At 49.7% G+C, this 15,116-nt stretch overlaps 1 protein-coding gene across 2 annotated transcripts in view; it reads right to left on the bottom strand.

The window, feature by feature from the left end:
- Window positions 1-8,038: 8,038 nt before the first annotated feature.
- LOC100079925 (zinc finger protein 606-like) overlaps window positions 8,039-15,116 on the bottom strand; it is a 31,915-nt gene continuing 24,837 nt past the window's right edge. For both annotated transcript variants that reach the window (XM_029054001.2, XM_029054002.1), the window contains one exon: window positions 8,039-8,805. In XM_029054001.2, the coding sequence (XP_028909834.1) occupies window positions 8,607-8,805 (199 nt within the window). In that variant the 3' untranslated portion in view covers window positions 8,039-8,606. The remainder of the gene's footprint in view (window positions 8,806-15,116) is intronic.

The following is a 15,116-nucleotide window of genomic DNA, read 5'->3' on the forward strand; positions in this document are numbered from 1 at the left end:
GATCGTTTCTGCAGGAAGATGAGCCGGGCAGCGGAGTGAAGAATAGACCGGAGCGGGGCGAGAGAGGAGGAAGGGAGGTCAGAGAGAAGGCTGACACAGTAGTCTAGCCGGGATATAACGAGAGCCCGTAATAGTAAGGTAGCCGTTTGGGTGGAAAGGAAAGGGCGGATCTTGGCGATATTGTAGAGGTGAAACCGGCAGGTCTTGGTAACGGATAGGATGTGTGAACGAGAGGGACGAGTCAAGGATGACACCGAGATTGCGGGCCTGCGGGACGGGAAGGATGGTCGTGCCATCCACGGTGACGGAGAAGTCTGGGAGCGGACCGGGCTTGGGAGGGAAGATGAGGAGCTCAGTCTTGCTCATGTTGAGTTTTAGGTGGCGGGCCGACATCCAGGTGGAGACGTCCCGGAGGCAGGAGGAGATGCGAGCCCGAAGGGAGGGGGAGAGGACAGGGGCGGAGATGTAGATCTGCGTGTCATCTGCGTAGAGATGGTAGTCAAAGCCCTGAGAGCGAATGAGTTCACCGAGGGAGTGAGTGTAAATGGAGAACAGAAGAGGGCCAAGAACTGACCCTTGAGGAACTCCAACAGTTAAAGGATGGGAGGGGGAGGAGGCTCCAGCGTAGGAGACCGAGAATGATCGGCCAGAGAGGTAAGAGGAGAACCAGGAGAGGACAGAGTCCGTGAAGCCAAGGTGAGATAAGGTATGGAGGAGGAGGGGATGGTCGACAGTGTCAAAGGCAGCAGAGAGGTCAAGGAGGATCAGAATGGAGTAGGAGCCATTGGATTTGGCAAGAAGGAGGTCATGGGTGACCTTAGAGAGAGCAGTCTCGGTAGAGTGGAGGGGACGGAAGCCAGATTGGAGGGGGTCTAGGAGAGAATGGGAGTTAAGGAATTCTAGGCATCGATTGTAGACGACTCGTTCTAAGATTTTGGAAAGGAAGGGTAGTAGGGAGATAGGACGATAACTGGAGGGGGAAGTGGGGTCAAGAGCGGGTTTTTTTAGGATGGGGGAGACGTGGGCATGTTTGAAGGCAGAGGGGAAGGAGCCCTTGTAACTGAGGTACAGAGAAGTTTAGTGACTTGCCCAAGGTCACACGGCAGATGAGCAGAGAAGCACAGTGGCCTAGTGGATAGAACATGGGCCTGGGAGTCAGAAGGACCTGGCTTCTAACCCCGGCTCTGCCACTTTGCTTGCTGTGGGACCTGGGCAAGTGTCCAGTGTCCAGTTTGATTAATTTATATCTTACTCCAGTGCTTAATACACTGCCTGGAATATAGTAGGTGCTTAACAAATATCTTTAGATGTATAAAAAAGTGGCTAAACTGGGATTAGAACCCAGGTTCTCTGACTCCCAGGCCTGTGCACTTTCCACCAGGCCACACTGCTTCTCATGTCTATATGATGTCTACGTTTATCTTTCTCCTTCTGGGAGAAAGTGAAAAAAGGAATACTGAGAATTACTAAAGAAATTTAATTTTTAAATTAAAAAAAAATCCCACAAGCTCTCATTTTGTTATTAAACACATGTTCCATTTACTGGTTTCAGGGTCAAACGGAAGTCAGGATTTGGTTTTACATATCGCTGTATAATAGCCTCCCCCATTATTCTTTGAGCTTTTGAACACTTCAGTGTGGAGTGGATGATTTCTCATCTATAGGAAGAATTGGACAGAGTGAGCTTGTAAACAACATCTCAAAAGAAAAGACTTATTTCAGCCAGAAGGCCCCGATATTTTAAACTATGAAAAAGCTTTTTACACAGCAGGAGAACACAACGATTGGAAGTCATTGCCTTAATGTGCCCAAAAGGCATAATCCCTAAGTGACACAGAAAGAATTTTACAAGTAAAAATGTAAAAACGTCCAGATTTTTCAGAGTTTGCTGGAATCAATCGTATTTCCTGAGTGCTTACTGTGTACAGAGTACTGTCCTAAGCGCTTGGGAGAGTACGCTGCAACAATATAACAGAGTTGGTAGACACATGCCCTGCCCACAACAAGCTGACAGTCTGGAGGGGAATCTCCCAGGACGCTCAGTTCCTCCCTGTGGGAGGAGGAAGAGGCCTTGTGCTTTGGTTCCATTGACTATATTTTGGGCCAGTAATAATAATAATTATTATTATTATTATGGTATTTGTTAAGTGCTTACTTTGTGCCAGACACTGTACTAAGCACTGGGGTGGGTACAAGCAATACCAGGACTGTCTTCTGTTCTGGTTTCTCAGCAGCCCATGGAAAGATGCTCCTTGTTTGCAGTTTATTTACGTGTCCCTAAGGCATTTCTTCTGCCCTCTTCATTGGAGTTTGCCCAATTCAATTTGGCTCTCCCTGTTATCGCCCAGTCCACTGGAGCTGTGAGGTGGAATCCACTACTTTACTGTTAGCAGGTTGTTTTATGTTTTCACCAAATTGCAGCCCTAGTGATAATAGCTAACTTCCACCTGGACTTGCCTCAGACATAGTTTAGGGCTCCTTAAAAGAGATTCAACAGCATCACTTTCGAACTGCTTATCAAATGGCAGGGAAGGAGGAACCACAGTGAGATCACCATGTAATTACAGTGATCACAATGTCTTGAGGAATTGGATCTTTCGAACCTGGCAATTTCCCCACAGAAGAACCAACTTTGGAAAAGTGGTTGCTTTCTCAAGCTGCTACACACTTCACTTCAGAAGCGTTCGGTGACTTTTATAGACATGACCTCATGAACTCCAGCAACAGTGCTCGGGGAGGCAAGCATGGGTGGTAAATAGCCTATCACTGTCTTTCAGAAAGGGAGTCGTTGTCTCCCTGCTTCTCAAAACACTCAACTACCTCACAGTGTCCCTCCACATCAAACCCAAACTCCTCACAACTGGCTTCAAAACGCTCTAGCTCATCTCACCTTACACTTCCGCTCTTTTCACCCGCTTCTTCTCAGACAGGTCTCTTCTTTCCTCCCTCAGTAGCCTAACTCTTGCCTCTCCCGTCTCCATCCCCTCACTCACACTGTTTCCCCTACTCGGGAATTCCCTCCCTCCCTAAATCCAACAGACCCCAGTCCTCTCCATATTCCAAGTCCACCTCCTCCAACCTACTTTCTCCCAGCACTTCAAGTCACATAAAACCATCAGCCCTCTCTAACACTTATGTACTTGCAGACACCCATGCTTAGCACTTGTATGTAGCTACTTATTCTGCTTTGCATTCAATTATTCATTTTGATGGCTCTGTAAATCATTTTATATCTGCCTTCCTTGTTAGGCTATAAGCTCCTTGTGGAAAGGAAATGTTAATAAAAATAGTAGTAAAGTAATGGTATCTGTTAAGCACTTACGGTTGTACACAGATCCTTGTTAGTCAAGAGGAGAAGGACACTGTTGGTGATCTGCCGGGACCCAGCCAACAAGCTCAGCTTTAGTCATTCATTCATTCATTCATTCAATAGTATTTATTGAGCGCCTACTATGTGCAGAGCACTGTACTAAGCGCTTGGAATGAACAAGTCACATAACCAGTCAGCCAATCAATCAGTTATATTTATTGAGCGCAAATGTGTGCAGAGCACTGTACTTAGCACTTGGGAGAGTACAATATAACAGAGTTGGTAGACACGTTCCCTGCCCACAGTGAGCTTCCAGTCTAGGCGGGGAGACAGACACTAATATAAATAAATTACAGATATGTACATAAGTGGTGTGGGGCTGAGGGAGGAGTGAATAAAAGGAGCAGACCCAAGTGCAAGGATGATGCAGAAGGGAGTAAGAGAAGAGGAAATGAGGGCTTAGTTGGGGAAGGCCTCTTGGAGGAGATGTGCTTTTGATGAAGCTTTCAAAGTGGAGAGAGTGATAGTCAGTATCACTGATAGTCAGAGGGATGGTGTTTCAGGCCAGAGGCAGGATGTGGGCAGGATGTGGTCGGCGGAGATATAGACGAGACTGAGGTGCAGTGAGTGGGTGGCATTAGAGGAGAAAAGGGTGTGGGGTGGGTTGTAGTCGGAAATCAGGTAGGTAAAGTAGGAGGGGGCAAGGCGGTTGAGAGCTTAAAAGTTTATGGTGAGGAGTTTCTGTTTGATGCGTAGGTGGATGGGCAACCACTGGAGGTTCTTAAGGAGTGAGGAAATATGGACTGAGTGGTTTTGTAGAAAAACAATCTGGGCAGCAGAGTGAAGTATGGACTGGAGTGGAGAGAGACGGGAGGCTGGGAGGTCAGACAGGAGACTGAGGCAGAATCAAGGCAAGATAGGATAACTGGTTGGATTAACACGGGAGTAGTTTGGATGGAGAGGAAAAGGGTGGATTTTCGCAATGTTGTGAAGGTTGAACTGAGAGGATTTGGTGGCAGATTGAATATGTGGGTTGAGTGAGAGAGACAAGTCGAGGATTATAGATGGGCTTGTGAGACAGAGAGGATGGTGGTGCTGTCTATAGTGATGGGAAAGTCAGGTGGAGGACAGGGTGGGAAGATAAGGGGTTCTATTTTAGACATGTTAAGTTTGAGGTGACGGGAGGACATCCAAGTAGAGATGTCTTGAAGGCAGGAGGCAATTCGAGACCACAGAGAAGGAGAGAGAGCAGGGCTGGAGAGGTAGGTTGGAATCATCCAATCATCCACCTAGAGATGGCAGCTGAAGCCATGGGAGCAAATTATTTCTCCAAAGAAGAGAGCATAGGTGGAGAACACAAAAAGGAACCCAGAATTGAGCCTTCAGCGACTCCAATTAGAGAGTGTGAGGAAGATGAAAGAACCTGAGAATAAGCACCCAATAAGATAGAAGGAGAATCAGGAGAGGACATTGTCAGTGAGGCTAAGGTTGGATAATGTTTCCAGGAGAAGGGGGTGGTGGTCCATAGTGTCGGAAGCAGCTGAGAGGTCAAGAAGGATTAGGATGGAGTTGAGGTTGTTGAATTTGGCAAGAAGGAGATCACTGGTGACCTTTGAGAAGAGAGGTTTGGCAGAGGGGAGGGGGCAGAAGACAGGATCAAAGGAAGCAGACCATGGAGGTAAACCAGGACTATGGGCTAGTGGAACGAGACTAGGGAGTGAGTTCAGGAGAGAAGGTGGTGTTGAGGGCGTCAATTTAGTTGTCCAGGGAAGGTAGTTTGGGTATGGAGACTAAATTGGGCGTGATGACTTGAGAAAATTAGGGTGGAGGAGAGAATTGGAGAGGAAGCAGAGGCAGTGGGTGTAGACAGCTCACTCAAGGAGTTTGGAAAGGATCGGTAAGAGAGAGATGGGGTCAAGGAAGGGTTTTGTTTTAGGATTGGTGAGATATGCACATGTGTGAAAGCAGTGGGGGAAGAATCCATTGGAGAGTGAACAGTTGAAGATAGTGGTCAGGGCGGGTAGAAGGAGGGGATAAGTGCTTTCCTTCATTCCCTCAGACATATTTATCGAATACTTACCGTGTGCAAAGCACTGTACTAAGCGATTGATGAGGTGTGAAGAGATGGGGTCTGAGGCGCAGGTGGAGGGGGTGGATTTTGAGAGGAGGCTGGAGATCTTGAGATACTGTTGAGAAAGATGTGGGAGAGTTGAAAGGGCGGGGCGGGGAGATAAATGTCTGAAACAACTGGTGAGGGCAATGGGCATGGGAGTCAATAAGGATGGAGAAATAATGTTGACATCTCGGTGGCCCGTAACCAGCTCTGAACTTCTCAAGAAGAATGCAGTAGTTAAGATGAATGCTCGAATGCTTTCTATAAAGCAATAAATACTGCTGCGAACCGAACAATCCTCTGTGAAGTCTCCAAGCCTGTGGAAATGAGGTTATACCACCTTGAAACCAAAATCTGATCGAGTGTTTTCCTACAAGGCGGTATTGTTCATGATTTACTCCAAGGTTTAAAGAAGGTTGCTCTAGCGACAGAAACTACTCCCAGTACGAATGGCTTCTCTTCAAGTTGGATATTTAATGTCATCCTCATTCCTTTCCGTGACCTTTCCCACACTCCCATTTGTTCAATCAATCAGTGGTATGTATTGAGCACTTAACTGTGAGCAGAGCACTGTACTGATTGGGAGAGTTCAATACAACAGAGATGGTAGACATGTTCCTCGCCCACAAGGAGCTTATAGTCCAATAATAATGATAATAATGATGGTATTTAAGCGCTTACTATGTGCTGAGCACTGTTCTAAGCACTGGGGTAGATACAAGGTAATCGGGCTGTCCCACGTGGGGCTCACAGTCTTAATCCCCTTTTTACAGATGAGGTAACTGAGGCACAGAGAAGGTAAGTGACTTGCCCAAAGTCACACAGCTGACAAGTAGTGGAGCCAGGATTAGAACCCACGACCACTGACTCCCAAGCCCAGGCTCTTTCCACTAAGCCACGCTGCATGATACGTTATAATAAATTACAGATATGTACGTGAGTGCTGCGGGGCTGAGGGTGAGGTAAATATCAAGTGCTTAAAGGGTAGAGATCCAATGGCATTGGCAATATAGAGATGTGATTTTAATAAAGCCCTGAGGGTGGAGAGTGCGGTGATCATTTCCCCTTAGGCCTCAATGGCGTCAATCCCAATATCTAGCCAAAAATATTCTGTCTACATCTTTCCTTCCTCCCCCTTTCTCCATGAGACTCATGAGTTCAAGTTGAAGCATCAAGTAAGAATGTTTCTCTGGCTTGGATTTCGGCCCTCTAAGTTCTTCCACGCAACCCTGCAGGCTCATTAAGGCCAGTAGTTTAACTCTTTTTGATTTCCATGCTGAGCTGGGCTCAAGAATTGTTGGAGTCTCAAAGGCACCGGGCTTGGGAGTCAAGTGTCGTGGGTACTAATCCCAGCTCTGCCCTTTGTCAGCTGTGTGACTTTAGGCAAGCCACTTAACTTCTCTGTGCCTCAGTTACCTCATCTGTAAAATGGGGATTAAGACTGTGAGCCCCACGTGGGACAACCTGATTCCCTTGTATCTATCCCAGTGCTTGGAACAGTGCTTGGTACATAGTAAGCGATTAACGAATACCATCATTATATTATTATTCAGGGGGACTAGGTTTTGCTTTGGGGAAGGTGGAAAATGTCCTTCTAGTTGAATGTGGGGGTGAAGGCTCTCATCCCTTTCAGAGGACTATGCTGGGAGTGAAAGAAAGGAAACACCACTGGACTTCGTTCTGGTGATCCACTCGGGATGGTGTTTATAGGGATAGACAAGGGTATTTTATTTAGGCAAAAGGCTCCTTCAGCATTTATGCTTCTCATCCAAGCTCTCCCCTCTCAGGGTCACACGTGGAGAGTTTCCAGTCCTCTACCGGCCACGACTATAGAAGGGAGAGTCAGGCAGAGGCATATCCATTCCATTCCTAGCTTGGGCTGTGGCTAGCGAGTGGAAGGCAACCTCCTACAAGCCAAAACTCACCTGTACTGGGCAGCAGCGGCACGGGAGAGAGTCGAGGGCTCGTTAACTGCGCGGAAGGAGGCAGTGGTAAACCACTTCCATATTTTTACCAAGAAAACTCCGTAGATACACTACCAGAACGATTGCAGATGGAAGCGGGGCGTTCTGGGAGAGATGTTTTTATGGCATCGCTATGGGTAGGACCCGACTTGCCAATATAGGACAACAACAACATCCGGCTATGTATTCAAGTATTTCATCCTGACATCATAGGACTTTGCTATTTCTTTGTTCTTCCTCTGCACCCACTCTTTGTAAATAACATATAACTGCCTATCTCTCCTATTAGGTTGTCAGCACCTTGATGGCAGAAAACCTGAGATTGGCTTCTGGTGTACTTTCCCAAGAGCCTTGTTTAATGTCCCGCCCTCAAAATGAACCCAACAGATACCACTGAGACCTGAATTCTGTCCAATTTAGGTTCCAGGCTAATGGTGCGGACCGAGTGTGCCTTCCCCTTTATTGTTTCGAATTAGCCACGGTGTAAGTTCACCAGAGTCAACGGTGGCTGCAACAGATCAGGGATTCTTTTATCAGTCAAATAAATACCTGGTTTCAGAAATACCTTTCTTAACGGACCTAAAACCTGTCCGTGTGTTTCTGTGGGGTCGGATGAAGCCTGAAATATGCAAGACCATTGCTCGAGGCCACTGAAGTTCTGAAAGCCCATTTATTGGATGTTACATTTCAACACATTTTCTGCAGTTATTGTTTCACCACCTGACAGTCAAGACCTGGGGGGAAGGGGAGGGGGGGGCGGTCACCTGCCCGCTATAAATAACAACCGAGAAGAATGCTATCTGTCAGAGGTTCTAGAGTGCCTATTTAACTTGATCAGCGTGCCGAGACGCCTCCCTGTTTCTGTTTTTCGGGCTGGGATCCGGAAAGCCCAGCCTGGCATTTCTATGAGGCAGCATGGAAACCTGCAGAAGCCCGGAGTTATCGGAAAGCTTAGAGCGGTATGCTCGGGCCCTCCCCACACGTTAGGATCTAGATCATGCTAAGAAGCTCCAAGCCAAAAGGGATAAATTCACATGCGGTGGGTGAAGAGGAGAAACGTCCAGCCTGACCCCGTCCTGCTCCTTCTCTTCTGCCCGGAGATAGCCTACTTGGTCGTCTCGGTGAGGACCGGTTGCAGAAGACCCAATCTTTGACGCGAGCGGCTGCGGTAGTATCCTTTGGGACTAGCACCTCTGGCAGGAGACCCCGATCGCAGATTCTAGAGATCCCCGGGAAACGGTTTGAGGCCGGGGTTCGGCTGGCCGTTGGTCGAGGGGGTCTCCACGCCGAGGTGGTGTTTCTTCGTGTGTTTCCGGAGGAGTTGTTTGTCGGGGGAGGAATAGCAACAAAAACTACAGGAGAATGCCTCTCCTGTGTGGTGGCGCCGAACGTGGAGATCCAGGCTCTTCTTCTGGATGCTGTCACGGGCGAAAACGGAATAGGAATTTATTAGGAAGGTCTCCCAAAGGTGGCTCTGGAAAGTAGTCACCCCGCCCCCCCCCAGTTCTTATAATCACTATGGTACTTTTTAAGCGCTTATACTACGTGCCGGGCACTGTACTAAGCGCTGGGGTGGATACGAGCATATCGGGTTGGACACAGTCCCTGGCCCACAGAGGCCCCACTCCTGACAGACATCTCAATAAAGCAAATACACATCCCAGTTCTCCTGCCTCGACCGACACCTTGCTCTTGTGCGTGGCCGTTTCTTCGGACATCATCACGTGTTCTATCCAGATAGGTGCCGCTTTGTCGGAAGGGTAATAATAAAAATAGTAATGAAAATTATGGTATTTGTTAAGCGCTTACTCTGTGCCGAGCACTGTTCTAAGCGCTGGGGTAGATACGAGGTAATCGGGTTGTCCCACGTGGAGCCTCCAGTTTTAATCCTCATTTACAGATGCGGTAACTGAGGCCCAGAGAAGTTAAGTGACTCGCCCAAGGTCACAGAGCAGACAAAGAGGCTCTAATTCCCTACCACGGCTCTATGAAAAATGTGTCGGAAAAACATACGCTGACGAAAGAGGACGTGCAGCGATCCCAAATCGAAGTCTCTTGAGTGGGTTGCTTGCTGTTCCCCTCTAGGCCGTAAGCTCGTTGTGGGCAGGGAATGTGTCTACCAACTCTGTTACACTGTACTCTCCCAAGCGCTTAGTACAGCGCTCCGCACACGGTAAGCACTCAATAAATACGACTGATTGACCGACGGCTCCTAAACGTGGCCACTTACCCTTTGGAAAGCCACATCCGGAAACTGTCTGAACACTCTCTGTCTTCTGTAGTTGCAACCACAATGTTACGTGTGTGCATTCTGACAGAGGTGACCTTCGGGTGATAGCCACACTTCTCCCCAAGGGCCAGTTACTAGTTCAATAATTATGACTTCAAACGGTCAGTCTAACATAGACTGGGGGAGGGCCCAGCAAAGCCGCCACTTGGTTCGCTTAGAATTTTCTGGCTTCGCGGAAATGAGAGACGGAAGATTCCGAAGGTGTAACCTGGTCCATCTCTCCTGAGTCCGTGTAGGATTTCCCTGACACTAACACCAATGAATCGGGAGATGCAAGAACCATGGGCTGGCTCCTAACTTTTCACAGTCTGGCACTAGGCTGGCCACTGAATACGCCCTGTAAGACTAGTGTGATCATCGGTAGGTATTATCAGTACAGTACATCAAGAAGCTGCTCATTTTTGAGAGGCCCAGCGTGGCGTCCACTAAACCAACTTAAGAAATGCTTGAAATGTGGGTCAAATACATAATTAACTCTGATGAAAACACACGGAAAAGAATTAGCTGAAATAAAACAGACCAGTGGCTGCAAGGCACGCTATCCTCTGTCTCACCTTTTCTTATCCACTCTCTTCTCCCACTACTCCCCAACTTACATTCGCACCGGGCCTCGTTCTCCACTCTCCGGTTTCCATCCCATTCCTCCACCCTCCTCTCCTTCCTAGGACTCCTTCCCCTCCCAAATCTACCAGATCACAGCTCTCCCCATCTTCCAAATCCTCCTGGAAAACCCCCCTCTTCCAAGAGACCCTTCCCAGATCATGTCCTCCCAATGACCACCTCGGGCCTTAGACACACACACCCAACCACCTCTAGTTCTTTTGCACATATTATCTTCTGTACTCTCTGTCAGTACCTATCTAGCCAGCTCTCCAGCTTTCCAATCTCATTTTCCTCTACTAGTGAATCATTTTAATATGTTTCCCCTGCTGAACTGCAAACTCCCCAAGGGGATGTCGTTTACCTTTATTTTACTCTCATGAGCACTTTACTGTACACATCCACGCAGGCGCTCAACCCATGGCATTTCAGCAACCGATGGTATTTACTTAGTGCTTACGGTGTAGCGCACTGTACTAAGCACTTGCAAGAGTAGGATAAAACAGAGTTGGCAGACACGCTTCCTGCCCACGAGGAGCTTAGGGGCAAGAGGTGGGTGGGAAAGATAGGCATTAAAATAAATCAGGACATGAACATAAATGCTGTGGTGCTGAGGGTGGGGTGAATAAAGGGTAGAGATCCGAGTGCAAGGGTGACACAGAAGGGAGAGGGAGTAGGGGAGATGAGAGGTTGGTCAGGGGAGGCCTCTTGGAGGAGATGGGATTTTAATAAGGCTTTGAAGGTGGGGAGAGTGGTGGTCCCTACCTTCAATATACACTATTGATCAGCAAATAAATGAAAACACACAGTCTTCCTAGACTATGTGGGGTGCATTTCTGCAAAAGCCCTCCACTCCAACAATGGAACTGACTGAATGCTTACTGTGTGCAGATCATTCGCTCGTTCAATCGTATCTATGGAGTGCCTGCTTTCATTCATTCATTCAATAGTATTTATTGAGCGCTTACTATGTGCAGAGCACTGTACTAAGCGCTTGGGATGAACAAGTCGGCAATAGATAGAGACAGTCCCTGCCATTTGACGGGCTTACAGTCTAATCGGGGGAGACAGACAGACGAGAACAATGGCAATAAACAGCGTCAAGGGGAAGAACATCTCGTAAAAACCGATGGCAACTAAATAGAATCGAGGCGATGTATAATTCATTAACAAAATAAATAGGGTAACGAAAATATATACAGTTGAGCGGACGAGTACAGTGCTGTGGGGATGGGAAGGGAGAGATGGAGGAGCAGAGGGAAAAGGGGAAAATGAGGCTTTAGCTGCGGAGAGGTAAAGGGGGATGGCAGAGGGAGTAGAGGGGGAAGAGGAGCTCAGTCTGGGAACGCCTCTTGGAGGAGGTGATTTTTAAGTAGGGTTTTGAAGAGGGAAAGAGAATCAGTTTGGCGGAGGTGAGGAGGGAGGGCGTTCCGGGACCGCGAGAGGACGTGACCCAGGGGTCGACGGCGGGATAGGCGAGACCGAGGGACGGTGAGGAGGTGGGCGGCAGAGGAGCGGAGCGTGTGGGGTGGGCGGTAGAAAGAGAGAAGGGAGGAGAGGTAGGAAGGGGAAAGGTGATGGAGAGCCTTGAAGCCTAGAGTGAGGAGTTTTTGTTTGGAGTGGAGGTCGATAGGCAACCACTGGAGTTGTTTAAGAAGGGGAGTGACATGCCCAGATCGTTTCTGCAGGAAGATGAGCCGGGCAGCGGAGTGAAGAATAGACCGGAGCGGGGCGAGAGAGGAGGAAGGGAGGTCAGAGAGAAGGCTGCCACAGTAGTCTAGCCGGGATATAACGAGAGCCCGTAATAGTAAGGTAGCCGTTTGGGTGGAAAGGAAAGGGCGGATCTTGGCGATATTGTAGAGGTGAAACAGGCAGGTCTCGGTAACGGACAGGATGCGTGGGGTGAACGAGAGGGACGAGTCAAGGATGACACCGAGATTGCGGGCCCGAGAGACGGGAAGGATGGTCGTGCCATCCACGGTGATAGAGAAGTCTGGGAGAGGACCGGGTTTGGGAGGGAAGATGAGGAGCTCAGTCTTGCTCATGTTGAGTTTTAGGTGGCGGGCAGACATCCAGGTGGAGACGTCCCGGAGGCAGGAGGAGATGCGAGCCTGAAGGGAGGGGGAGAGGACGGGGCGGAGATGTAGATCTGCGTGTCATCTGCGTAGAGATGGTAGTCAAAGCCCTGAGAGCGAATGAGTTCACCGAGGGAGTGAGTGTAAATGGAGAACAGAAGAGGGCCAAGAACTGACCCTTGAGGAACTCCAACAGTTAAAGGATGGGAGGGGGAGGAGGCTCCAGCGAAGGAGACCGAGAATGATCGGCCAGAGAGGTAAGAGGAGAACCGGGAGAGGACGGAGTCCGTGAAGCCAAGGTGAGGTAAGGTATGGAGGAGGAGGGGATGGTCGACAGTGTCAAAGGCAGCAGAGAGGTCAAGGAGGATCAGAATGGAGTAGGAGCCATTGGATTTGGCAAGAAGGAGGTCATGGGTGACCTTAGAGAGAGCAGTCTCGGTAGAGTGGAGGGGACGGAAGCCAGATCGGAGGGGGTCTAGGAGAGAATGGGAGTTAAGGAATTCTAGGCATCGATTGTAGACGACTCGTTCTAGGATTTTGGAAAGGAAGGGTAGTAGGGAGATAGGACGATAACTGGAGGGGGAAGTGGGGTCAAGAGCGGGTTTTTTTAGGATGGGGGAGACGTGGGCGTGTTTGAAGGCAGAGGGGAAGGAGCCCTTGGAGATTGAGTGGTTAAAAATAGAAGTTAAGGAAGGGAGGAGGGCAGGGGCGATGGTTTTAAGAAGGTGAGAGGGAATGGGGTCCGAGGCGCAGGTGGAGGGGGTGGCACTTGCGAGGAGGGAGGAGATCTCCTCTGAGGATACTGCAGGGAAGGATGGGAAAGTAGGGGAGGGGGTTGGGGGGGAGGGGAGAGGCGGAGGGGTGACTTTGGGGAGCTCAGACCTGATCGTGTTGATTTTCGTGAGGAAATAGGTGGCCAGATCATTGGGGGTGAGAGATGGGGGAGGGGGAGGAACAGGGGGCCTAAGGAGAGAGTTAAAGGTCCGGAACAATCGGCGGGGGTGACGGGCATGGGTGTCGATGAGGGAGGAGAAGAAGCTTTGCCTGGCGGAGGAGAGGGCAGAGTTAAGGCAGGAAAGGATAAATTTGAAGTGTGTGAGGTCGGCTTGGTGCTTGGACTTTCGCCAGCAGCGCTCAGCAGCTCGAGCATAGGAGCGTAGGAGGCGGACGGAGGAGGTGATCCAGGGCTGTGGGTTAGTGGAGCGAGAGCGGCGGAGGGAAAGGGGGGCGAGAGAGTCGAGATGAGTAGAGAGGGTGGAGTTGAGAGCGGAGACCTGATCGTCGAGAGTGGGAAGAGAGGACAGGGCGGCAAGGTGAGGAGAGATGCTATTGGAAAGACGGATGGGATCGAGAGAGCGGAGGTCTCTGTGGGGCAGTAGCGAAGATTTGCAGGGGGAGGGAATGTGAGAGATGAGGCAGGTGAGAAGGTTATGGTCAGAGAGAGGGATTTCAGAGTCGGTGAGGGAGGAGATAGTGCAGCGGTAGGAGATGACGAGATCGAGGGTGTGACCGAGTCGGTGAGTGGGCGCGGTATGGTGGAGGAGGAGGTCGGCAGAGTCGAGGAGGGATAGCAGGCGGGCGGCAGAGGAGTCGTCGGGTACATCCGTATGGATGTTGAAGTCTCCGAGGATCAGAGTGGGCAGAGAGAAGGAGAGAAGGAAGGTGAGAAAGGGGTCAAGGTGGTTGAAGAAGTCGGAGGTGGGACCGGGAGGGCGGTAGATGACGGCGACAAGTAACTGGAGTGGGTGGTAGAGGCGAATGATATGGGCTTCGAAGGAGGGGAAGGGGGGGGGGAGGAGGGATAGTGCGGAAGCGGCAACGGGGCGAGAGGAGGAAGCCGACGCCTCCTCCCTTACCGGTGAGTCTGGGGGAGTGGGAGAAGGAGAGGCCTCCGCTGGAGAGAGCGGCGGCGGAGACCGTGTCTTCGGGAGAGAGCCACGTTTCCGAAAGGGCGATGCAGAGCACTGTACTAAGCGCTTGGGAGAGTACACTATAACAGACAGAAATATTCTCTGCCCACAACGAACTCACAGTCTAGAGGGGGAGACAGACATTAATGTAAAGAAATAAGTTACAGATATATACATATACATGTACTAAGCACTTGGGGTAGGATTCTTCCCTTGGACCCCAATCAACAAGGAGAATAATACTAATGGTATTATGGTTAAGCTCTCAGGGTCGCACCTGGAGAGTTTCCAGTCCTCTACCAGCCTCGACTACGGAAGGGCGAGTCAAGCAGAGGCCTACCCAATCCATTCCTAGCTTGGGCAGTGGCTAGCGAGCAGAAGGCCATCTGCTACAAGTCACAACTCACCCGTGCCGGGCAGCAGCGGCACGGGAGAGAGTCGAGGGCAGAGACTCGGGTTTACTGAGCGGAAGGAGGCAATGGTAAACTGCTTTTACCACTTTTTACCAAGAAAATTCTAGGGATACCCTACCAGAATGATTACAGATGGAGGTGGGTGTTCTGGGAGAGATGTGTCCATGGCGTCACTGTGGGTCGGACACGACTCGAAAGCGTAAGACAGCATTTGTTAAGCGCTTACTATGTGCCAAGCACAGTTCCAAGTGCTGGGATAGATATAATCAGGTTGCCCCAGGTGGGGCTCACGGTTTTAATCCCCATTTTACAGATGAGGTAAGTGAGGCACAGAGAAGTTAAGTTGCTTGCCCAAAGTCACATAGCATACAAGTGGCAGAGCCGGCATTAGAACCCACATCCTCTGACTCTCAAGCCCGTGGTCTTTCCACTAAGCCGCGC

Source organism: Ornithorhynchus anatinus, chromosome X3 (genome assembly GCF_004115215.2).
Source record: "Ornithorhynchus anatinus isolate Pmale09 chromosome X3, mOrnAna1.pri.v4, whole genome shotgun sequence".
In the NCBI taxonomy this organism is placed as follows: Eukaryota; Metazoa; Chordata; class Mammalia; order Monotremata; family Ornithorhynchidae; genus Ornithorhynchus; species Ornithorhynchus anatinus.